Raw genomic sequence first — 24,803 nt, forward strand, 5'->3', positions numbered from 1 at the left:
CTACATGCTCCATCAAGTGCCCCCTGGTCCTAGAGCAGTGGGACTTGATGCATGACAGCTCTCCATTCTCCCTATCCGTTACCTCCACGATTTTTCCTCTCAGCATTTATTCACATTTTAGGACAACTATTTTGCCCCCCGTAAAGGTGAATGCTTTAGAAGTGCTGAACAAAATCACCACCATCAATTTTGCATGGGAGAGGGGATGGGAATTATAAAGTAAAAAAAAAATCCACTATTTAAAAAAATAACCCATCATTTTTGCTCATATTATCACCAATACCTGAATGCAAGGTTTGGCAGCGAAGAGCTGTTGCTGTGGGCACACAGCAGCAAAAAAAAAAAAAAAAAAAGAGTGAGAAATGGGAGAAACGGCTTAATCCACTGTGAGTGGAAGTGGTACTTTTTCATTTGAACACTTGCATGTCAGCAGAGATGCTCAGCACATCGCTGCAGCATTTACAGATGCAGAGATACGTCCTTACATGAATATACATGTGTACGCATGTTTCACACACTTAGATTAGTTTCAAATCTAACTCAAGTTTACAGCAGCACTACTTTCTCTGTTACTGGCTGAAGAAAAGGAAGATATTCGCACAGGAGCTGAGAGCCATTGCAAACCTGACCATTTCTGTTTGAAGGTCACAGCAAGATCAAAGAAGTGTGCCATATTTAGCAAATACATAGCTACTTGTGCATGTAATTCTTCTACAAATGTGAATGCTGCGACTTATCTTTCTCTGCAGAGAGGATGAAAAAGCCAGTGTGCAACAATTATAATCGTATTGCTTAATGGCATACTGAAGAACACTTACAGGTTGTTTTAGTGTGGTAAAACTCTATATAGACAAAAATAACTGTACCAATAGGCACAAATTTTAAAGCCCCATGTACAGCTGGGTGGAATCTCAGCCTGCAGGTGGTTACAATACTGGCCTTTCACGCTCCATAGTCCGGCTTTTTACTGCTCTAAGCATCCATCTCAACCAGGCAGGTTCTGTCCCAGCTCCAGCACAGGACAAGCTCAGATGGCACCATTGCAGTACTTCAAACACACACTGGGCTCTCACACATCACGTTCCTGCCCCGGCTGGGCGGCCTCAGCCCCTGTACCTGTGTCTCTAGGGATGAGAGGCAGCTCCTCCTCACCTGGCAGCCCCTGGCACAGAGCAAGGTGGGAAGGAAGCACTAGGTTCCCTTCATCATCAGGTCCAGGGTAGAGCTTGCTAAGAGGACAGCTGTGGTAGTAGGGCCATTTGGTCCCCGCCAGCCTCTGAAGGAGAAGTTTGCTTTGACAGATTTCCAGCCCTCTGTGACTTCTGCAATCCCCAAAGATAATCCAGGATGAAGTAGGTTAAGATAGATTTTATCTATTTTATTTTTCATTATCTCTTCTGCTCTCATCACATCCTCGCTCATCTCTGAAGGCCGTTGTACAAGCAGCCTCATTGTGTTCGGGATTTGCTCTATCCAATGGTGGGTGGCTGCTCCAGCCTCAGCGGTGGTGCTGTGCCCTCCAAGCTCTGGCCCACCCGAGGCCACTCTTACCATCCCCCGAAAGTCAGTTTTGAAGCCTAGCTTAAAAATCCAGTACCTGCATCTAGGCTTTACAGTATCTCCTAGGGTGTTTCTTTCTCTTCCAGTGTTTGCAGTGAGACCAAGATCTATATTGAAGATAGCTTGTGGTTCAAGGACAAAGATCCAGTGTCGTTAGACTCTGCTCTGAGCAGGGCTGCCAAGGAGAGGAGCAGCATTTCATACCTCTCAGCTGGGGTAGAGCATGCTGCAGCTAATGATTTTCAAGGAATGTCTTGAGATTAAGCCCTTCTGGTATTTGCAAGGAAAAACCTCCTTCGCATTCTTGGCATGCATAAATAACGAAGTTTGTTGAATAGGAAAAATAGGAAGAGATGGAATAAAAAATGAAATATGGACATTTCCAGTGGACGGGAAAGGAAGTTTGTTCTGTTTTTCAGATGCTATCCTTGTAAATTGCCATTTTGGATGTGCTTTACAACAAAAGCATCTGTAAATCAAAGCCATCTGCTCTCCTCTGCTGCTCCTCCTGCAGAGGAGCTAATACTAAAGATGGGTCTGCCAGGTATAGATTTATCAAGGCATTGCTGGGGTTTGGGACTGAAGAGGGTAAGGTTTCACTCAGTGCATAGGCAGTAGTCAGACACGGAGGTAGAACTGAGATTTTGAAGAGTCAAAGCTTTTCTTCATGTGAGGAATGTGGAGGGATGGTCAAACCTGAGGTGTCACCACCTGTGAGTCCCTCTGATTTGGGAGCATACCCGTACCTTTCCTGTGGATATTACCTCACTGGAAAGGAGGTGGTCAGCCATCTGTCCCTGGGGTGGGTTGTATGTTTCATCCACAGGCAGACCTGTCTCTCTTTCAGTCCAGTTGTCTCATCCCGTACAAAAGTTTATCGTGGGCCCTCTCAGGCCTGTCTCGTCACATATCCGAAGGGATGGTAAATGCTTGCATAATGACAAAGCAGGACTGTGCATTACCACAAATACAAAACACAACAACTGGCTTGAAATATTGGGCTTTGTCCCCAGCCAGCCTCAGTCTCTCTTTTTGCAGAGACCAGCCTTCAAATAGGCAAAAGTTCTGTTTAAAAACATATGAATAAATAAAGGAATGTATTTGAAAGGATGCTCTCAGCCACCCACGTACAGATGAAGCCCTTGACCACTGCCCAGGCTCTCTGCACCATCCCTCTCCCCTCTGGCAGGGGAAGCCCATGTCCCCAGGGTGGAGCAGAATTAGCCTGCGGCACAGACAGAGAATTACTTTGAAGGATAGCAGTTCTCAACCTGACCTGGGCCATGATCCCTTCTCAGCAGCTCCCAGCCAGGTCCTCTGTAGGAGCATCCCAAAATGTTTTTTATCTGTTCCAGTGGTGCTTCACAAGTTGGACCCTGCATGGTGCACCAAGAATTGCCCTGGCTTTTGCTGTCTGGCTTTACCTGCAAATGGCTCATCGAGCAGAAAACCAGAGCTGTAGGGACAGGGTGCGCAGGCTGGCGTTGGCGTCTGTACACCCCTCACGCGCAGCCGGTGACCTGCTCTAGCGTGGCTGTGACAGTTTCTGTGCAGCTGTTCCTCCAGACCTGAGCTGAATGCCATTTTCCCCACAACAGATTAAAGGAAAATATAAGTGAATTCAAGCCTCTTACTTTGAGCTATGATTTAAAACTATTTGAAAGCATCAAACAAAACCAGCTTAAAGGCTGCCCCATGACTCAAATGAGCACAGGTTTGTGTGGCCGTGATATCACCACTGCCCTCGAAGCCTTAGCATTCACCTGAACCTAGAGGTGGCCTTTGTTGATCTGTGACCAGCTCACACGGTGATGATGCACAGAATTATATGGGACAAATCCATCTCGTGCATCGCCCTGCAGACTAGAGGTGAGATGCTGTCAGAAACACTTGGGGTTTCTTCAGCAGTTTGTCTGTGCACCAGCATGGGAGAGCAGTGAGGAGGCAGTGAAGCACAGCAGGGGAAGATGGACTGAGTTAAAAAGAAACAGATGGAGAAGGATAGGGATTTGCAGAACAAGACAGGACAATCACCACACTTAGGACAGAAAAAAGACCCAATCCTTAATAGGCAAGGAGAAGCAAATGCTCCACTTCTTCCCATCTCCCTCCTTCTGCCTTCTCCTCCTTCAGATTCTGCCTGGATAAAAAAAAAAAAAAAAAAAAGAGTTAAAAATAAGCAATGTGAGAGTGTAATCAGCAGTGAAGGAAGAGAAGTGTTTTCTGCTCACTAGCAGAAAGCCAGCCCTGTCATTAAATAACACAGGTTGACAGCCTTACGTGATGTGAGGAAGTGGGAAATGAAAGGTATGAGCCAGTAAAGCCGAGAATGACAAATGGGAATCACTATGAAAAATGTCTGATGGATCTGGAAATGAAAGTCCAACCTCCTGGAGCCTAGAAGGAGCCGCAACGAGAGACAGCTCACCAGAGGAACGATTTTGGGGAATGCTAGGAATGTCCGATGTATCTAAAAGAAAAGCAGGGAAGCTGTTCCATTCATGGGCATGCTCGGCACTGCCCTGATCACTTTGGGACGAGACTGCTGGGAAAAGAAAAGAGCACGATTACCAGAAAGAGAGGAAGTAATCGTATGGTAAGGAAGAAGAGGGAGAAGGTGGATTGCTCATTCTGCAGAGGAGGCAGGACAAACCTGAGGGCTGGTAAATCTGGGGTGCAGTGGCAGAGGAATAAGGATGACAAAGGATCTGGCTGTTATCTGGGATGCAACTAGCACTGTGTCTATCTAAATCTGGAGTTGTTTTAAATCATCTGAAAGAGGAATTATTTGTGGTGGCATCAGACCATTAGGACATTGCCCATTCATCATAGACTGGGACTCACCCAGATTTCCACGCATCGTTAGGCCACTGGCCACTACAGTGTAAGTAACAGAAGTTGCAGCTCATTTTTGGTTCACGTGCATTTCTTTCACTAATAAAACATTGTAACAAGCAACTTGGCACTGCTCTCCGTGGACTGAACTGAGACAGACTCTACACATGCACCTAAGTGCCCATTTTTTGCCTCTAGACTCAGTGGGAGTCAAAAAATGAGCTAGAGCCAGAAGATGGAGATTTGGAAGGTTTCCAGGTACTTCTGATTTTGTGCCTCCACCGATTTTGTCATTTCTTGACCTCAGCCCACGTGTCATGCTGTGCTGTGGATTTATTAAAGTCAGGAGTTCACAGCTTCAAGCAAGATTCAGCAGATAGTTTATGGATGTCAGAGAGGTCAGAAATGAAGAACTGGAATAGACACACCTTAAGGAAAGCACTTTCCTCCCCTTTCTGAAAAATGATAAGACTGCAGCTCTGAAAACCCTGTTCAGCACCTTGGCTTCCTTAAAATGCCCCAATCTCACTCTATTTTTGTGGGACTTCCCCCTAAGAAATACTTCTGCTGCATTTGGGAACCATTTTTTACAGCACTGCTACACAACTTCCAGTTACACCGTGCTTGCAGGGCAATGTCCTACCACCACCCCATCTGCTGAAGCAGGAGCTCAGCTACCAGGGCACCAGCAGCCCTTTCTAGGGATATGAGATTTTAGAAATGACAGGAACAGACTTCCCCATGGGAGCTGTCAGAAGGAGCAGTGACTCGTCTCCTTGATGTGAAATTAACAGGGAATAGGAGCAAAAGGCACAATCATGAGGTCCGTAATGACTAATGTGAGAACTGGAGGAGCTTCATTCCCCAGGATTGCCTCTTATTCCTTTGCTCCTGATGCAGGCTGAGCCCGGTGTTATAACAACCTCCCATCTCAGTTCAGCGGGACTCCAGTGCCCAGTTCCTCAGCAGGTTCCTTTGTCTGCTGGGTTGCAGCAGGAGTCTGGACTGCCAGCAGTGCTTAAATGCACTCAGGAAGAGACAACTCTCCATGGGGAGCCATTAGAGTTAGGGTTAACCTTAGGGTTAAGCTAAGAGATGTCCTGCGTAGAGTTGTACCCATGGATAATTGTCCCTGTGGAGAGTTGTCAGACAGAGAGTTGACCTCAGAGAGTTGTCCTAGACCCATGCACAGCTATCCAGGGCCCTGAGGTGAGGACACACAGATTTAACATCTCTTATTCTCTGTCTTTGGAAAAAAATGTTTTCACAGTTAAAAGAAAGAAGAGCTCATCGATACACAAAAAATACTGCTTTCGTATACTGACGGCATTAAGCCAGTGCAGCTCCCTCAGGATGGACACAGCTGCTGGATTCAAGGTGTTTATAGCACTGCATTGCCAGGGAAATGAGCTATAACCACATAACAGACTTCTAACACCCTCCTTGACATCACAGATCAAATTTTGGTTAGATAAGGAAACAAAAAGACCATCCAAAAATCTACCCTGAATCAAAATAGTAATTGACGTTATGTAACTGAGGTCTAAATTTCTGGCTACCACAGCAGAGAAAGACACATCCAGAGGGTCCTCCTCAGGCAGTCTGTAGCTTAGAGAATGAGTCACTTGGTACATCACAGTGGGCCTTATTAAGAATAGCTAGTAGGGACCATTGACATTTAAGAACTTCCCTGCTGAAGACACAGCTGTGGTGGTCCTCAAGCCCGAACAGGGGATATCTGCTCATCTGTCTCCTTGCCACTGTAGTCTGTGTCCCCAGCTCACTCATCATCCAGTGACAGTACCAGGGTTTTATTTGCACAGTGCAAATGTTGATGGGCAAGCAGTTTCAACAGAGACAATAATGACAACAAAAGCAACTTGAATCCCTTCATTGTCCCCTCATCATCAAATGCACAGGGCAACAAGGCTGGTACACCTGTGTAGAGGGAGTTTCTATTCCTCTAACACAGATTTAACTGGGAAGTCAAATTAAGTATCTCTGACAGTGTTCCCCAACATCCTTCTATGTCACTATCACCACAATCCACTGGCAAATGGAAGAAGGGTGGAGAACCTTTATTTTATTTTATTTTTTTGCCTATCAAACCAGCACAGCTAGAACATTCAAGTCTTTGGGTTTAAAATGTGCAAAATAGCTTGTGTAGTTTACCACCAAATCTCCCTGAACACCAGCACTTCATTCCACAGCTGCTTTTAGAATGTTTACCATTACTCCCTGAATCTCCCATCCTTAAAAGAAATTAACAGTCAGCTAGAGAACAGAGTACTTCAGAGATCAATCTGTGTATAGACTTTGGAGGTCTTCCTTGTAAAGTGCCCTGTTAACTAACTGACAGTCCTTCCATGCAGGAAGACCTTTCTGCCAAGCAAACTGAAGCAGAGTGGTATCAATCAGGGTCTTCCTCCCCACTCTTCAAACCCTAAATGCAGTTTGGGAACTCATGTTGGTAGAAACACATGCAGCCACATTAGCTGACATTTTTCAGACAGCCAACCCACGAACAGTCTACTCACTGTCTGGTGTTCGGAGAAAGGTGGAATCAAACCCTGCTGACCATACAGCTCACCCCCAGCGAGGCCGGCACTGCCACATGTCTTGGTGACTGGAGACTTGCTAGAAAAATTCTGCCTAGCTTTCCTCAAACTACCACAAGAAATACCAATCACATTTCACCCTGAAAATAAGAAGCATGAAAACCAAACCATCTAGGGAGAAATGAGCTCTCACAACTGAACCACTAAGATTGGAGAAATTCCCTTGAACTAATTAGACTTCGAGTTCAGCCCAGCACAGCAAATCCTACACCCCCGTTCTTGCTCTCATGGATCATTTGGGGTATTTTCTTGTGGGGTGCCTAACACAGCACCTCATGGCTTTTGGAATCCTCTTCAGCCACCAAGTGATTGTGTTTTCCAGGCTTTCCCCTTCATCTTTCTTCAGGATACGAGTATATGCATATAAGGGTAGAAGTGAGAAAATCAGGCCAGTTTTACTGGAATTTATCACCCATCTTGGTTCCAGCACAATTTGTTTCCTTGTCCAGCAATTCCATTTGACTTCCCAGGAAAAAAAAAAAAACCAACAACAAAACACCAAAAAAAAAAATCCCCCAACAAACTCACAGGGATTTATAGAAAAATAAGGTTGGTGAGGATACCATCTCTGTTATCTCCACTAAGCGAATTTAAAGAAATGAGAGCTTATTTACCAAGAGAAAGTTTGTTTAGGTTTGACGGTCTGTTTTTATATTTCTTCTCAAGGGAGCAGGGATTTTTTGGACAGCTACAAAGATGCATTTTTCAAAAAAAGAAAAAAAAACCCTTCATTTGGCTCATGTGTCTTTTTTTTGAAGCATTTAACTGGAAGAGAAAAGCATGGTGCAAGGATGGAAAGGGAGGGAACACGTGCCAAGGTCACCTCCTCAGCGGTAGCAATGGCAAGCTTCACAGCAGTAATATAAAACCTCTCTCTGATACAAGATACCACTCACAGCTACTTTTTAAGAGCTATAAAAATCCAGAGCAGGCACACATTAACTAAAGCAGCTCAGAGAGAAGTGCTGCTTGTCAGTCCTGGCAGCGGGTGGCTGAAGGACGCATAGCATGTACGGGAGCAGAATGCCCACAGACAGACTTAGCTGAAGTATTTCAGTTTTTATCACCTCCGGGTTTATCAGTGGGCAGCACAGATGGTTTGCAGCTGGGGACCCAGTCATCACGCTTGTAAGAAAGTAATGTGACCCGTGTCATGAAGCAATGCATACCATAAGGATGCTTTTCTTCATGACTAACCCCAGTCTCCTTCATTGACATTTAGGTCCCTAACCTCCTGTCCTAGCTAGACTAAAAAGCAGAGCGTGAAAATCCCCGTCCTCTGCATCACAATATTTTTCTTATTTATCTCCTTGTCTCTCTATTCTTTGTCTCCCCTAAGACAGATAAACTCAGTTCTTCTGGGCTTGGCTCATAAGCCATGTTTCAACACTGGTGTCCCCTGCAGAGCACAGGACTCACCTTCCTGAGTGGCAGGTCCTGAACAAAAGAGACAGTGAGAGGAGGACAAGGACCCATGCAGGCTTCCCTCAGCTCCTTTGCCTCCAAGCTTAGGGCAATGCAGGCTAAAAGAGTTGGGATTGTTACCCAAGTGCAGACCTGCTAGTGACCACAATTTTTCCTCGTCTTCTACTGCAACCTGTTATGAAAAATCAGCTTTTGCTGTGAAACCACTAATGAGCAACAGTTGGCAGTGAAATGCATCCAACCAAATGATGCTGACTAGCAGGAAGTCTTTCTATTTTTAATTGGTCGTTATTCCAATTGAGTGAAATAAAGATAACCTACTTCCTTATCTCTTTCATCTATCTACCTGTACTTACCCCTCCTCCTGGCTTCTTGGTCCAAAGTTGTAGCAGGGTTTCTACACTGCTAGTAGCAAAAGCACCCTCCAATATTCCGCTGCAAACTGGAAAACTTGAAAGCAGTGGAGCAGAACTGGGGACATGAAGGTAGTGGGGCCACAAGAGCTCAGTGGCATTAAGAGTCCTAGCCCAATTTACAAGGTAGAGAAAAGAAGAGATACTTGGGTGTTTTGAGGGGTCTAATTACTCAGCACCATCTCATGGTTGTCACCTCTATCATGCACAGAACATGCACTTAAAGGTCTGGTGAATTTAGGTTTTGCCCCCTGTAATCAATATATTAATAGATGGGCGGTCGAATCTGATCTTTTTCAGGGCTCTGTAAAGATTTTATAGGTTCTAGATTTACTGCTTGGATGGACTCTTTTTTTCTGGTGTAGGGCAAATATCTGTTAAAAAGAGCTGGTCTTTCAGACATCAGCACAGCACTTCGAGACGTGCAGCTGAACATCTAGTATATGTTCACCCATATATCACAGGAGAACCAGAGAGGAAAACAAGAGGGTGCAACACTTAAAACATATGGAAAACATTATCCAAATAGCAAAAACCTGACACAAAACTAGGCACACATACTTATAGCCTGATTTGGGGCTCTCCATAGCCCTTGCTAGACAACTAAGGATAACAATTTTTTATTTACAGTACGTTGAAAGGAGGTCCCACTCTCATTTTCACAACTTGACACCAGCAGTCAGTATCTCCACCTTTATTTATGGCTAAAGGTCCTGGAAAGAGTCAGGGCACAGAGAAAAAAGGGAAGAGCAATTGGCAGATCTCAGCTGATGTAAATAACTGTATGGTATTTTTCAAAGGACAATCAATTGGAAAGGACTTGCTGTTAATCAACGTGAAACAGATACACATCAGATCCCCACAGAGCACACCACAATGTGAAATAGCTTCTTAGAGCAGCAGTTTTTTGTGGAGAGGGTTTGGACAGGCAGTTGTTCTCTTAAGCCTGCATTTCTGACAGCTGCCTAGTACCTTTTTTCCAGACTTGTCACATTTGTGCTGAGATATTTAAATGCCTTCTCTTTTTTGCTCCTTAACCACTACAGGATCTATCAATCTTTTAAGCGTAGGAAGACAGAAGCCATAGTTCATGTGATCTATAGCTGAAGCTGGAGATTTTCCTATAGAAGGAAATGGTTCCTTGTTATCTGAAGATGACATCTCTATTTTACAATAAAAGCTTCCATCCTTTTTTTTTTTTTTTTCAATTCTCTTTCCTCCTCTAATCTCAGAAACAGGACTTATCCAACAGCTTTGAATGAAAAACAATAAAAGAAAGACGGGTTTTCTGTTTCCTGGTGACCGACACCACAGAGACCCCAGGTAGTAGCACACTGGCTAATTCAAGACAGAAACAAGCACTGTAATAGTTAAGTGGGAGGAGAGGATGCAGCACTAACCTCTGTGCAGAAAATCCTTACCACAGCTGTCTGCTGTTCATGATGGAATTTACAGCAATAGAGGAACCTGTTTTGAATATGAGAAATTATGTGCCATGCATGTTTATCCGGCTTTTAGTTTTGTTTTGCTTTTTTCTCTTGCTGAGCTTAACCATCTTGGGTCTCTCGCATTACCCTCTCTACCTGTAAAAACGTTTAACAAAACTCCCTGGATGCAGGGCCAATACAAAAGGGCATCCTGTGGCTCCCTTAATAATCCACAGGGAAAGCTGAATGCGTCTTTGTTGTACTTATCTCAAACTGCCTCTCCATTTCTCCGGAACAACACACCTCTGAGAGTGCGGAAAAGCCCTGATGCCAATAACACAGCGCTACATAAAAGTGAGAGAAAGGGCTTTAAAATGGTCCTTATTCCCAAGATCATCAAGGCAATGACAGTTTGTGTCAGACTGTGGGAATGAAGAAGGTACTGTAGGTCTGGACTACTGTGGAGGCCTGAAGGAAGGAAGAGACCAAGGAGCTGTGATGGGAACCGACTTACTGCTTCAGACTGGAGGTGCCTCTTAAATCGGTGGAGAACCCTGCACACTGGCGAGGGCTCCTGGTGGCTCCTTATCATAGAGGCTCTCTCTGCATGTGCAAAAGGCCCCGTTCCTCAAAGGCATTTAGACACAAGGGCAAGACAATGAGGTACTTACCGAGACTAACAACATTGCCTGAAAAAAACCCACCAAAAGATGTTACAGAGGGTGTGGATTTCAGATACTCCCTAGGGAGCCAGAGCAATAGAGATGCAATAGGACAATAGCTTCTCATCCCTGCCATTACAGAATGACAGAATGGTCAGGGTTGGAAGGGACCTCTGGAGATCATTTACTCCAACCCCCTGGCTAAAGCAGGTTTGCCTACAGCAGATTGCACAGTCATGCATCGAGGAGGGTTTTAAATATCTCTGGAGAAGAAGACTCCACAACCTCTCTGGGCAGCCTGTTCCAGTGCTCTGTCACCCTCATAGTAAAGAAGTTTTTCCTCATGCTCATTAGTGAATGTCAAACAGCAAAAATGCAAGAAGTCCACAGGGGTATGTTGTCTTCAGTCTTGTCAGTCATGGATGTGACAACTGGGACCTTTAAGTCAAAGGAGGAAAACCAAGGCACTCCAAACGCCAAGCCTGTCAGCAGCATAATCAACGTGTCATGTATGGTCTGCTCAGAAAAGCAGCACTTACTGTGTCTCCAGACGATCAAAAATGCTGCTCAGCTGGTAATTCCTACACCTCGCAATAACATCTGAGTTACTGCAAAGCCAAGGAAAAGGCAAAAGGCAAATTGCAGTGTTTGGGAATAAATCAGTTTGTAGCCATGGGGAAAGGCAAGCCAACCCACCCCAGGGGCTGCTGGTACCCCTACTCCAGAAGAGTGTCTCTGGAAACACGCACTCAGTTGTATTCTTAGAAAAGCACATTGTTTAGCGCAGGAGGGTCCGAGTTTAGGCAAGATACTTGGGGCAACCTAGATGAATGCTCAGGCTGAGTAAAATCTAAGTTTTGATTTAAAAAAAAGTAGATCTGTAGCCATTATGTCTGACCAACATGACCAGGTCAAGGACAGCACAGCACCTGAACCCACGCAGAGCCTCAGGACAACAATTCAAGTATACCTGCACAAACTTCGCGTGGGATTGCTTAGAAGTACAGTATTGCTGCCAGCACGTGCTCTTCCATGGCTGATCTCCGACAGACAGATTAGGGGAGGTACTGGGAAAGAGCAACTCAGAAGGTGAAGGTCGGGTGTTACTGTAAGGAATGATGGACTCAGAGAGGCAGAGTTAGACACAAGGACAGAATACAAAAAGCAGGCATGCGGAAAAGGAAAAAAGAGCTTCGTTAACAGTAAGCTTGGTAAAAGAGCGAATTTTTACTGAATGTAACAATTAGCAATGAAGACATACACAGAAGTTTTATCTATAGACTGTCAGAAAATTAAAAATCATAACATATAAAAATAATCTATTTCTGCACAGTAAATATACCACTTCCCCATCTCTTCCAGGTTGACTTAAAAGGATGCAAGTTAAGGATATCTTACAAACAACAAAGAATCTTAGTTAGAAAAATATTTATGAAGTTTCCCTTGCAAATTTCTATTTCCGAACAAGTGATTTGGAAAAAAACCCAAAAACCTCTTCAATGATACCACTGACTCCTTAAATTTAGGACTTGTAGTCCAAATCTTGTCTCAACATCATTTTCCTGTCTCAACAAACTGAAAAGACAGAGCCCTGTGGGTCAGCCCATCAGTTCCATTAAACGAAGACAGCTTTATCAGGAGTTCCTGTATTAGAACAAAGGGAGAAAAAACAAAGCAGAATGAAGAAGTGAGATGGACACTTTGTACTCCTGATCATTGAAGATGAGTTTCTGAGCCATGCAAAGCGCTCTGCCCCCCTTCCCGATCAGATGGTGCTAAAGATAGGAGACAGCAGTATCTGAACACATGCTCAAAATGCTTTGGAGATAAATAGTTACATCCAAGCTGCTGCTGTAGACAGGAAGTTCTTGCTGAGATTACAATCAGCTCTGTGAATGAGCAGAGAGATGGAACACATTTGGCTAGATCAGCTTTTGATTAAAACCTGTCAGTGGTACAGAAAAGGAATAAAATTGCCCTTATAATGAAAATGGTCTCATTTGCAGCCCTGTGATAAGTAAGATTGATCATGAATCTTTGATTTCTTGTGCTTGGGCTGCTACTACAGCTCCTCTGGTGTGGCATTAATGTATCATTTCCCCACTGCTCCTACTTATCTCAGTCTCTGCTACAAACAGCTTTTTCACCCCTCGCCTGTGAAATTTCTTGAATTATCTGATAAAGGAGAGCTTTAGCCACAATCACAGCAGATCCACGATTCTGCCCAACTGTTATAATACAATACAGGTCAGCTGCACTATACACAGTAGTGCGAAGTACGATTTCAGGGTTTTACTGAAGCTTCTCTACAGAGACCTATAAAAGTTAAACACAGCTTCATCATTCTGGACAAGCGCACTCATCTCATGCAATCAAAATCATGAAAAGTGATTTCACAGAAAGGCATAGTTATTTTTTGAAAGTTATAGTTAACTAAGGTCTAGCAACAGGCAAAACCCATGAAGTTAGCAACACATTTAAAAAAAAACGACAGTAATAATTAGAGCACACTAGCTTATATTTTAAAAGCATTTTACAAAAACATGTATTAATTAAGCCTCACAACACCCTTGTGAGATAGGCAAGTATTACTAGTCCCATTTTAGAGACAGGAAAACAGGCATGGAGAGAGTATGACCTGCTCACCAGCACACATCAAATCCAGGAACAGAACACCAGATTTTCCAGTTTTCTGCCGCACAACTTTCCTCTCATTCCTTTTAAGACAGCTGATCCCATTTCAGTCTGATATAAAAAGGTACCCACGAAGAACTATTGATGATAAAGAACTGGAAGTAGGAAATATCATCTCTTATAGATTGCGTGTTGCTGGAAACTGCTCATGAAAAGACTTTACATGGGTGTTTCCACACTGCCAGAGTCAAGGAGTGTCACTTCTCAACAGGCACCTGCCACCTGGAAGCTCAGAGGCCTATCTACAATGCTGATACAGCTCTGAATCTGCAAAAAAAGGCAAGGTTTCTTTGCCACTTCCAAACAAAGAATCTCTCTCTGGCAGGGAGTCTTCTCTGAGAAGAACTTGTATGTACAACTGCACTGAAAGCAAAGACTTTTATCAGGACAATCTCAAGGTGCAGTTAAGGGTGCAGATGCATCTGTTGGAAAAGCTGGAAATGTTCATTTATTGTGCTCTGTGTTAAGAAAGATTGTTCAGAGGCACCAGCCATCCTGAGGGCTAGAAAACAACTCTCTATAGTCACTTTGAGAAGATACATTCCCTTAGCACACCACTCTTGCCCTGAACTAGTCAGTGACGGACTAAGATTAAAAATTCCAAACCACCTGAAAATTCAAGTCAACAGATTTCACTCTCTGAAATGCCAAATCTGGCAGATCCACTGCTGCCTGCTGGCAAACCCAGGCTCAGATGTTAATGGAGACACAGAAATAAAAGCAATCCTTCCACCTTCAGTTACATATGTCCATTAGACACTATCTAGAAGTTCAGGAAGTTAGTTTCACGACAGCTTGATCTGAAGATCCTCCCCATACTTTCGGATCAGCTTCATGTGGTTATGGTCCACCGACCATTGCTCTGGGAGATGCTTGGGCTGCATGCTGTCCAAGAAATGCTGCCGCCACCGTCTTTCCAACTGCATAAGGGAGCGCAGGCCTCCTTTAGCAAAACACTGCACCACCTTGAGTCCATGTGGCATGTAGCTCTCATTGCAGATCCTGCCAGAACACAAGCAGAGTTTATTTTCACCCAAGTCCACTGTCAGTCTCTAGACCTGTCTACAATAAACAGCAAGATACCAAAGATACTTTCAGCTGTAGAGTTTGATTACAGACACATGATAAGCTAACCAAGAGGGAGAGTTTTAAGCTTTGCTTCAATGCCAGGCTGCTTTCTGGAACACAGTTACCTTGGGAAGCTGGTTTCTTTGAACTGAGAAAGTGTTCTTTTGTAGCAATACTAAATAAAGCTCTCAAGGTCCATTACAAGCTCCTCAAGAGACAGATTGCAAACTTATGAAGGCAAGAACCATTCGATGCTCCAGAGCCCTGATCCTGCCACCAAATTCCCTGTCTGGATAGGTTCAGAGTTATAACACTGGCACATTACAAGCAATAGTGCACATAACAAGGAGAAAATACTGACTTCATGCAAACAGACCACAGATACTAGTTAAGAAAATGTACTTGGGGAGGTTTGAGAAAGGGAGGAGAGAAGACTTCTAATACAATTGTCTTTCATTCTTCCTCCCCGATTTGTCTTTCTTTTAAAAGAAGTATAAAATAGTGGAGGGGAAGATGGAAAGCAAGAACAGAAGGAGATTTCTGGAAGAGAAGGGGAAAGAGGGGAAAAAACAAGAGCTGCAGTTCACAGACCACCGTTGGGCTGAGGGGAGAAGGAGGTAAACAAAAACACAGTATAAATGCAAAGTGTGCTTGTCTGCTTAGAGCCTTAGGCTACAGCACAAACAATTATCTTCTTCCCATCCTTGCTTTCTAGTTCAATATATCAAAGTACTATAAATCCAGACTCTGCAGGCTTATACGAGTGATACAGTTATGCTTTCAGAGGCTCATTTATTCTCTGCAGATCAGCTCCTAGTAGTCTCAAATTCAGACACTCCTTAACTTGACACCATTATTTTAGGGAAGATAAATCAATATTCCAAGGAAATTGGCAATGGGTTTTGTTTTATTTTCATTAAGAAGCTTTGAGGAAGAGAAAAGCCAGCATGTGTGATCCTCAACTCTGCAAATCCTGATGGATTTTCTTTTATTTTGCTGCAGTAATGCTTATCCAAGGTAATCCTTATCCAAGTGTACAGATGACTTTTTGTTGAACTTACGTGCCAATATAAATGACTACAACATTATGCCTATTGCTGGGCTTCTTATACCTGGTTTCCAGACTAGCTGCTTCCTGGAGCATCTCTGGGGTGACTGCCTCTGTGTTAAAGAAGTCCTTGATGCTTTGCAGAAGTTCTGCCCTTCGAGACTCAGGCAGGCTGTCTGCATTGAGCAGGGCTCGGGCTCCCGAGCGCACTTGCCTGCGCAGAGGGTCCTCCAGCAGACGCACACCTTCCTCAGAGCCGATGGGGGCATGAAACTCCTCAGCCAGCTGCTGCTTCAGGTGATTGTCATAGTAATTGGAGATGGCATGGCAGGATGTGCAGAGTAGGAGCACATCATGGGAGTTGTGGTCCTTCATCTGGATGGGGAAGTGCCTTCGGTATTCATGAGGAACAATGTTCTTCCTAGGGAAGACAAACCAGCCAGCTTATTACATTTGCCTGGAGCTGCTACTCCCTAGTTCCTCCTCTTCCTGGCCCACAAAAGGTCAACTAATACTAAAAGTCTAGGAAAACAAAGACCACCAGGGTCAGGACCCTCAGTGCAGCAGTAACTTTTTTATTTGTACTTCTCTCTACACGTTTTCTGCATTTCTCCTTTTTTTTCCCCTTCCAAAAATTCCTTTCAATTGAAAAAAAAAAAAAGTGATTCATACTGTAAAAAACAAACAAACAAACAAACACAGCAATGCTCCATGAGAAGCATACCCCTCAGCCCAACAGTAGCAGCTGCAAAGACAAAAATCCACCCCCTCTGTGACCTCATGGGCTTCAGGCCCACCTAAACTTTTCAAAAACAAAAGGATTAAGTAGTGGAAGGAATGGTAGGGATATTTTCAGAAGGGGATGCCATCAGAATAGTCTGTGCCGGCATATTGCTGCCCCCTGTCACTGAAACGCAGCACATACATGTTCCACACACTGCTCTCTCCAAGGACTGATACCTCCTGCCTCTGTAAAAAGAGGGAAGGCTGGCCTGCTCAGTGTCAAACTTACTGTGACATATACAATTGCAATTCCAATAGTGGTAGCCCATACAGGATGTGAACAAACACAATGTTTCAGGCCACTGTCCAAGCTCCTGGATGCCAAACTAGACACAGACCTCAGTCCTGTTTTAAAAGATGCATTTTTCTTCTATCCCACTAACTCACTCACCGGATATAGGACTCTCGCTTGCCACATACAACACACAGGTTCTCTTTGACTGTCAGATAATAATCAACTTGAGATTCGGGACGTCCTGAAGGCTCAAACCGCAGCTTCACAACAAATGGGTCTGTGCTAACTAGCTCTGATAGGATAAAGGAAACCAGAGAATACTCAAGACAAGTTTGTATTTGAAAGCTAAAATAACAATGCTAAAACATAAGAGTCATCCTAGTGAATCCCAAACAGTATTTCTAGTGAGAAAGGATACAAAATTTCATACCTAGTTATCAAGAAAAAAGGCAAAAACCAGAAAAGCACCGTATTTCAAATACCAACAGGAAAATTGGTGTGCTCACCTCCAATCCCCTTGTCCAGATACCACTGAGCCTTTCTGCGATCACAAGTGCACAAGGGCTGTCCATCTGGTGCATGCAGGAAGCAGTTGTCATACAGTGGTGATTTTCTATGAAATGAGGGCAGCATTACAGCAACTACAACAGCATGCCAAAAAAAGCAGCGCTTTCTGTAGCCATGCATTCCACACTGTAATTCATGTAGCCTCCTCCAAATCACAGGAGTGCCTCTAAACACACGCTTAAGGCTACTGAGCACTTCACAGGCTGCTGCTAAGGGAAGCAGATCATCTGAAAACTTATCTGAGGTTCACCAACTGACTATAAGGTTACTCTCCCGCTGCCAAGAGAATTGCAACTCTGAATCCCAGTTTTCAGGAGATGCCATCAATGATGACAGTGGATTTCTTTAAAATAAATAAATTAGAAAACAAAAGAGAATTGCAGACGAGAAGGATGATGAGCCAAGAGTAAGCTAAAAGAATGTCAACTTACAGGCATGGCAATTTCAAGGATCAGCTGTCTAAGCCTATATTTTAATTTTATATTAAAGTAACTTTTGGAAAACTTAGCATGAACAGCAATTACTTCATTCACGCAGGAGAGAAATGCTACAAAAAACCTTGTGGAGCACTAGGAACCCAAACACAGGGGCTCAGGGGAATAACAAAGCTGAACTGATGCCCTCTGAAAGACAGGCACCCAACCTTAGCTGGGCTCAGAAAGCACCTAGGAGGAACTGGCCAGGAATACAGACACAACCTGTCACAATACACTGTCAAAAAGCTTCCTTTCTTCTCTCCAGCAATATCATATAAATAAGCACTCAGCAGTGCTCTATCAGCTAAAACGATTGATTCACAGGCTACGTAATCTGACAAAGGGATTTCTTCTGAGGTCCATGGGGGGGAAAAATCCCAACAAAACAATGATACAGGAGGTCTTCTTCCATTGAGCATCAGCAGTTCAGCTCAACCACCATGATAATTCCAGTACTTCCCAAGTCTGAATGAATAAACATTAAAACTAAACATCCTTATAGAAAGGAAGAGCGGAAAAGGACTTTTCCGCTCTTCACGTCCAGTCTTATTACAAACCAGAGCCAGACTGCTAGAGATACTATAAGTGAGTCTCACTATAAGAAGTGAGTCTACAGATCTCTCATTGAGCCAAGCACTGTTAAAAATTGTAAACAAACAAACAAACAAACATGGGGAGTTCTCTATTTAGTTTGGAATGCTATTTTATTTACATTTTAATCCTCCAATGAGGTGCAGCCTTTCTGTTTTGTATGACAGGGGCTCCAACTAAAAAAAAAAACCCAAAATCTGAAGGGACTTGCTGTGTACGACACAGAACTGTTAATGACTGCTAATGAAATCAATATTATTGACTACATTAAAATGTCTCCGTTGCCAATCCAATAAACTTGAATAGGAGCAAATAAATACTAAAATGATTAGTTTTCTTTCCAAACAGTAATTACAGACAATTTTAGATCGTGCATAATCACAGATATGATTAATTTTATTAGATTGTACACAAACAAAACAAAACACACCAGATCTCTAGATCTTCCACCATATTGAGCTTAAAGAGACTTCTCCAACTTATTTTAACTTAAAAGCAATTGAACTTTCACTTGCAAAAAGCCATAAGAATAAAAAGCCATAAGAATTTAGGATTTGCTCCACAAAAATCACCTGCAGGACAGGGACCCTGAATCCAGCTTCTGCAAGGCCAAAGTAGTAGCGTTCACTCCTCTCTCTCCCTGGCCAACAGGGAAACACAGGGCTTTGATGCTTCCACAGACTGTTCCTTCCTGTGCTCCTAGCGCCTGACATATGGTGTCTCAGCCCTCCTTGCCTTAACTTTCAGCTCTGCTCAGCACCCTGATATCTCTGTGCCCATGGTGACCTGGGACAGCATAGTACAAACAAGGCAGATCCTGCTTACAGGAGAAGCTCTATGCAGTTGCCACCTTCTACATAAAGCACACAGGGCGCAGCTGTCTGGGCAGTAAATTCCATGCAGGCAGCCAACCACCTCCTGCTGGGATTCCGCTCTCCAGCTAATGCCTCCACAGGAGAAGGAAGGGCAAAAGCCAAAGACAATCCCTCAGCCTGCTCATGTCCTAGTACAGATCCAAGTGCTGCCCTTCGTTTTAATACCACCTAAAGGGGAAGTAGGGAAACAAGAAACAGGACTTGGCTCACATGACCACTAGGAACCTGTGTTTTCTTTCCTAGCTCATATTCTCCACTTCATTTAATGAATAGAGCATGAGGCATTACCCAAAGTTTTCCATCTGCAGTGCAAGGAATAAAACGTGGTCATAGACTTACCGTGCAGAATATCCCATGCCCAGAGGCTTTCGCTTCTGCCTCCGCGGATCTTTCACTTGCTGACTGCCAGAGGGCTGGCCATTCACCAAAGATCTCCGATTCCTTGTTTTCTGTGGGGAGCGACCCTCTCCACTCTTCTCCTCTCCTGTGCTGTCACTCTTTCTTCCTCTAAATGGGATATCCACCAAGCCCCTGCATTTACCCAGTGCTTTCTCCCAAGCAGTAGCAGAGTCTTCAACCTCACATGTAGGAGAGAGGCTGGCAAAACCCAGCAAATGGCAGAACAAAGCCACTGAGACCTGGGCATCCCTAGCAGCATAGAGAACCTGCAGAAAAGCGTAGACATCAAGATATTGACAAACAGCAAACAGTTCCAAATATTACCAGTCTTTAACACTTGGTACATTAAAGCCAGAAGGTGGATATATTTCCTTTTGAAGCTCATGCAAAGTTCTGGCACTAGAGTGACACTTTCATAACATTACCACCATCCTGCATTTTTAGAGTCAGTTTGACTTGAAATTCTCATGGGTGCCCCCAAGAACTGCAAGGAACTGAGAAAAAGAATCACGTCAGCCAGGCCTTAAACAGCCTCTTGCCTCACCAAACCCTCTCTAACTAATGAAAAGCTCTCTTTCGACACACTGTCTACAAATATTCAGTGCCGTATTCAGTGCCGTTATTTATCCTTTCACTCCCTCTATTGGTCGCTGATTTTGCAGACGTCTGCAGCATAACTGTAAAGGAAGTGAGCAATCAATGAAGATATAATGTCCTAAAAGTGGTCAACAAGGTTTCCAGGGTCTCTCTCCAACATTGCACTGAATGCTATAGATTGGAGAAAAGACAGTAATAAAAAGGTGAGGCTTTGGGTGCAAAGACTTCTTCAAGGGATCTCGCCTTATAGATCTTTCAGGATTAAAGAAAAACAAGGATCAGGAATCCAAGGAGAACAGCTGAAAATTATCTTCACAGAAGAAGAGGGAAATGCAGGCACAGAGTGTGAATTTAACCAGAGTTACACACAAAGTTTTGAGGCAGAACTTGAAGCAGGCTCAGACCTCACTGTACTAACACCTCTTCCTCTACTAGAAGGTTGTCTTTCCTCCCAAAACACTAAGTTGAAGTGGAAGACACACCTGATCTTGCGTCAGTTCTTCTGCCTCCCAGTTGCTGCAACGCACATGAAGAGACTTGTCAAGTGGGCAGTTCAGGACTTTTTCAGCTAACGACTTAAGGCTAAGGCAGTTGTCAAGTAGATCCTTCCTTCAGTTTAACAAAGAAAATAAAACAAACATATTAACAACAAAACTATACACCCAGGCAAATTTCAATAGCCTCACATACCCTGACCCTGTCAGAATACAATGCACATCATGCACGCCTCCCACCCAAACAGCACACAGCTGCCTGACAGCTTTATAGCCCTTTCCTTCCCTTCTGCTAAAATATCCATCCTAGATTTAGTAATTACCCAGTGCTTGTGATATCCAAAACAGGCAAGGATGGGAGCTGGTAACATTTAAGGCTGAAGTGTTTATCTCTGAACTACCCTGTTCTGAAACAAATAAGTCTACCACAGAGTGATGGACTGCCTGCCCAAGCGATCCATAAGGAGCACAGGAGGCAGGAATGACTCCTAGGAATCCTGGCCACTAGAGACAAGAAGTCAGTCCTCAGTGCTAAAAAGGTCATAAATCAGGTCAGCAAATCTGTGCCTCAGAGCACTATAACTACACGCTCAATCACACACACTCTGTACATGAAGAATATTCCCAAGTAAAACATTTTATTCTAGGAAGCATGAAGGATGAGAAAATGGCACCAAAATTGTAACCTTTTAATGGAAACACTGTTATTAGAAGGGAAAATTTGAGCTAGTTTATTTTAGTCATTTTTCCAAAATATTCTGTAATTCAATAGTTCCGCTTATGTGCCCCTGGCAATTTACCCCATACTTCTAGGCAGTGTATTCAAATATCTGTTGACATGGTGATCACTCTCACTGCCTTGCATCACTACGCCTGGACTTCTTAAAAGCCGAAGCAAGATACTCAGAAAATTCTGTATGAGTATTGCATGAGGAGGCTAACAGACAAAATTAGCATGAAGATTTCCATTAAGACCATCGAATAGAAGCATGACGTTCTTGGGCTGCCGCTGTCCATGTCCTTGCTTTATAACCACGCTAACAACTCCAGACCTACCTGCCTGGTATCATTCAGCACTTGCAAATTACTTGTAAAGTGTTTCTAAATTGAATTATGCCTCCAATAGAGCTGCCTCTGTCTTCAGACACTCACCGCTGTCGCGTGGCTAAATACCGGAGATCCACGCTCCCTTTGACTGGAAGACTATAATCGTGAAGTAACTTGCAAGCATCTTCCCAGCATCCTACCCCAACTTTCAACACAGCGCTATCTGCCATGATGTCCAACAGGGTCTTTGGGATACTCTGTCCACTGGCAACAAGTCTGGGCAACCGAACAAGAATACAGAGGCCACTGCAAGAAGCCATCTGTAGGAGGGAGACAGGATTTGCTTTTCCATCCACAGATACCTGAAATAAAGACAAAAATCAGAGTCTAGGTTACAGTACAATGAGTAACACTGGAGCCGGAACAAATTGCAAAAAAGAGAGCACTGAAAACAGGAACTACCTCTCAGTTCATACAGTCAAGTATTGTTAAACGTCTCTCAAATTCTACTGCAAATGTCAACTGTTTCAAAGTAACTTTCCCCCTTTCACCCTTCTCCCTCATAGCTGAGCTGGTGGAAGAAATCAGACACACAAAGCCACCCACTACATAAATGTTTATGGCAAATGCATTGTTTGACTGTGTCTTATACTAACGACTGTGAGGCAAATAAATTTCCAGCCAAAATAATGGCAAAGCCAGGCTTTAGAGATTACTCAAAGCCTGTTTTGAGAGTTCACACAGGCAGAAGAGGATCTTTGCTCTCTGATAGTCACAGTGAGTTCTATCTACATATCTGTATTATTCTCCTTTTTGGTTTCATTATTCCTAGGATTTTTTTCCTAGTATGTAGTTAGATTTAAAAGTGTAAACGCAAGCTACTTCTAAATCACCTTTAAAGAGATATTAAACAAAACACATAATGCTATATTTAGCCATAGAATTATCACTACGTTTAGTATGGTCAATTTATGATAGGAGTTCAGCAAATTAATACAACTAGCGGATTAAAAACTTACAGACAGCACACTTAAATGTGAGAACAATCAAAATTAGCAGTTATGTTACTGCTATCATGACAGATAATCACACAGGGAGTTTCAGTAGTCAGTCCTGTTGTATCCATTTAAGCAAAGGAATCCCTCTGTCCCAGATGATTTCCCACTGCCATTTGCAATCTAAAGGAGAGGCCTTCAATGACTCACCCACTCACAATCGATTCCAAGCACTGGCCACTTCTCCAGCTCCTTCTTCAGCAAAGGTTCAACACGATCCCACTCCTCCCGCTCTGAAACTATCACTATGTCTGTACCAAGAGACTCCTCCCTTGGTAAGGAAAAAGTGGGAGATCTGAAGAAGGAAAGCACCTCCTTGTCTTCTGCCTCAATCAGTTTCTCATCTCCTGAGTCTACAACTGGCTTCTCTTGCTGGCTACTACCACGTGTTTTTCCTTTCCGACGCTGGGTTGCCTTCCACAAAGCCAGTCCCCCTACTGCTAGACCCAGCAGGGTCGCCAAAGTAATCGTCACTGCAGTTTGTTTCGGCATTTTTTTTATCCCACTTCTCCCCTCTTCACTTCACCCACTCAGAACGGCATTGTAGGATTTCATTACGTCCTGCAAAGAGAAATGGGACAGGTGGAAATTAAAGACAACTTAATTAAATGTGTTTAGAGATATTAAATGTCAAAAACGGACAATGCAAAAATCTTTTATCAAATCAAACAAAAGTTTATTATGAAAAAATTACTATGAGGTATTAAATTTGCAAAGCAGGGAAGCAGTGCTGTGTGCGTGTCTGAGGCTAAGTTGCATCAGCCAGAAGCGCACGTGGTCCAGGCTCCCCTCCCCTTTTATACATTTCGCAAAAACCATTACATTTTGGCACGAAAGCACTTAACAATAAGGCCCATCCACCAGCATCAGCAAAGAAAGACATTTGGATCTCCATTCCTCCTCAAGCCAAAAATGCCAAACCGCCTATTCAATTTCCATCTCCTAATATTTGATCTAATTTTTGGCTTGAGGTTGGAACTTTTAATCCACTTTCCACCATTTTTCTATACCTAAACTGAACCCATCCCATGTCTGAACTAAAACATGAACAACCCACTAGATTTTAAACAATCATTAGTGTTTTATCTTCCTCTCCCTTCATAGTGCATCATGAGGGTCTTTAGGGGTCGCATTACATGTCCTTACTGGGCATTGTTTACTGGCACAAAGCCAACCATTCTTCCCCGTTTTTCACACTAAATATTCCCACTGGTATTATAAAAACATTCTAGCCACAACTCCTGATCCTGACAGAAGGAGGACCGGGCCTCGCTTTGACAGCCTTGGGGTCAGGGACAGTCTGCCACGGTGGTAGTCTAGGAAGTAAGAAGAGACTGAATGCTGCAGTTGATAATCACCAGGAACTTTAACAGGAATCCACTGATTTATACTTGTGCAACTAGATGCTTCCAATGATACCGAAAATTCCAGCAAATAAACTCTCTATGAGTCGTTCTGGAGTTCTAGAAAGCAAGCACGCTTTATCAGGCCTGGGCAACACGAGGACATGAGTTCCATCCATCACATGCAATGAGATGAGAGCTGGGGACAGAACATATTTCCCACTTACATGCACATGTATAAATCTTCCCAGAAATCTTATGCATATTCTATTACTTTCCAAGGACTAATTTTAACGTGAGCTTCACAACAGTCAAACCTCTTGCTAATCTGGAGCTGGTTCCAGCTCTCTGCTTTACCTTGCACTTGAGAGAGGGAAAGGCTGCAGAGGTGATCACAGAAGGAGACACATCTACTCAACACAGATCACACTGCACACAGGACATTATCCTCTTCAAAGAATGGACAGTGCCTGGAAAAACACCATTTTAAAGAAAACACACTACCAGAGGGACAGTCTGACTAACTTTCAAAGAACACAATTACTCAGATGAAACTTTACTTCTGCTTAAATAAAACATATTCCACGTTTT

The 24,803-nt window shown here is 43.5% G+C and overlaps 1 protein-coding gene across 6 annotated transcripts in view; it reads right to left on the reverse strand.

Moving 5' to 3' along the window:
* Positions 1-7,763: 7,763 nt before the first annotated feature.
* Positions 7,764-24,803, reverse strand: part of EXD2 (exonuclease 3'-5' domain containing 2) — a 28,392-nt gene continuing 11,352 nt past the window's right edge. For 2 of the 6 annotated variants that reach the window (XM_054069078.1, XM_054069077.1), the window contains 9 exons: positions 24,570-24,682; positions 23,020-23,430; positions 21,920-22,176; positions 20,756-20,882; positions 19,617-19,942; positions 17,275-17,381; positions 16,925-17,060; positions 15,815-16,171; positions 7,764-14,636 (listed from right to left, as the gene is read on the reverse strand). In XM_054069078.1, the coding sequence (XP_053925053.1) occupies positions 14,420-14,636; positions 15,815-16,171; positions 16,925-17,060; positions 17,275-17,381; positions 19,617-19,942; positions 20,756-20,882; positions 21,920-22,176; positions 23,020-23,361 (1,869 nt within the window). In that variant the 5' untranslated portion in view covers positions 23,362-23,430; positions 24,570-24,682 and the 3' untranslated portion in view covers positions 7,764-14,419. Of the gene's footprint in view, positions 14,637-15,814; positions 16,172-16,924; positions 17,061-17,274; positions 17,382-19,616; positions 19,943-20,755; positions 20,883-21,919; positions 22,177-23,019; positions 23,431-24,227; positions 24,534-24,569; positions 24,683-24,803 lie in introns of those variants that run through there. The other 4 variants (XM_054069080.1, XM_054069079.1, XM_054069082.1 and 1 more) reach the window with 3 other exon arrangements.

Source organism: Cuculus canorus, chromosome 5 (assembly GCF_017976375.1).
Source record: "Cuculus canorus isolate bCucCan1 chromosome 5, bCucCan1.pri, whole genome shotgun sequence".
Classification (NCBI taxonomy): Eukaryota; Metazoa; Chordata; class Aves; order Cuculiformes; family Cuculidae; genus Cuculus; species Cuculus canorus.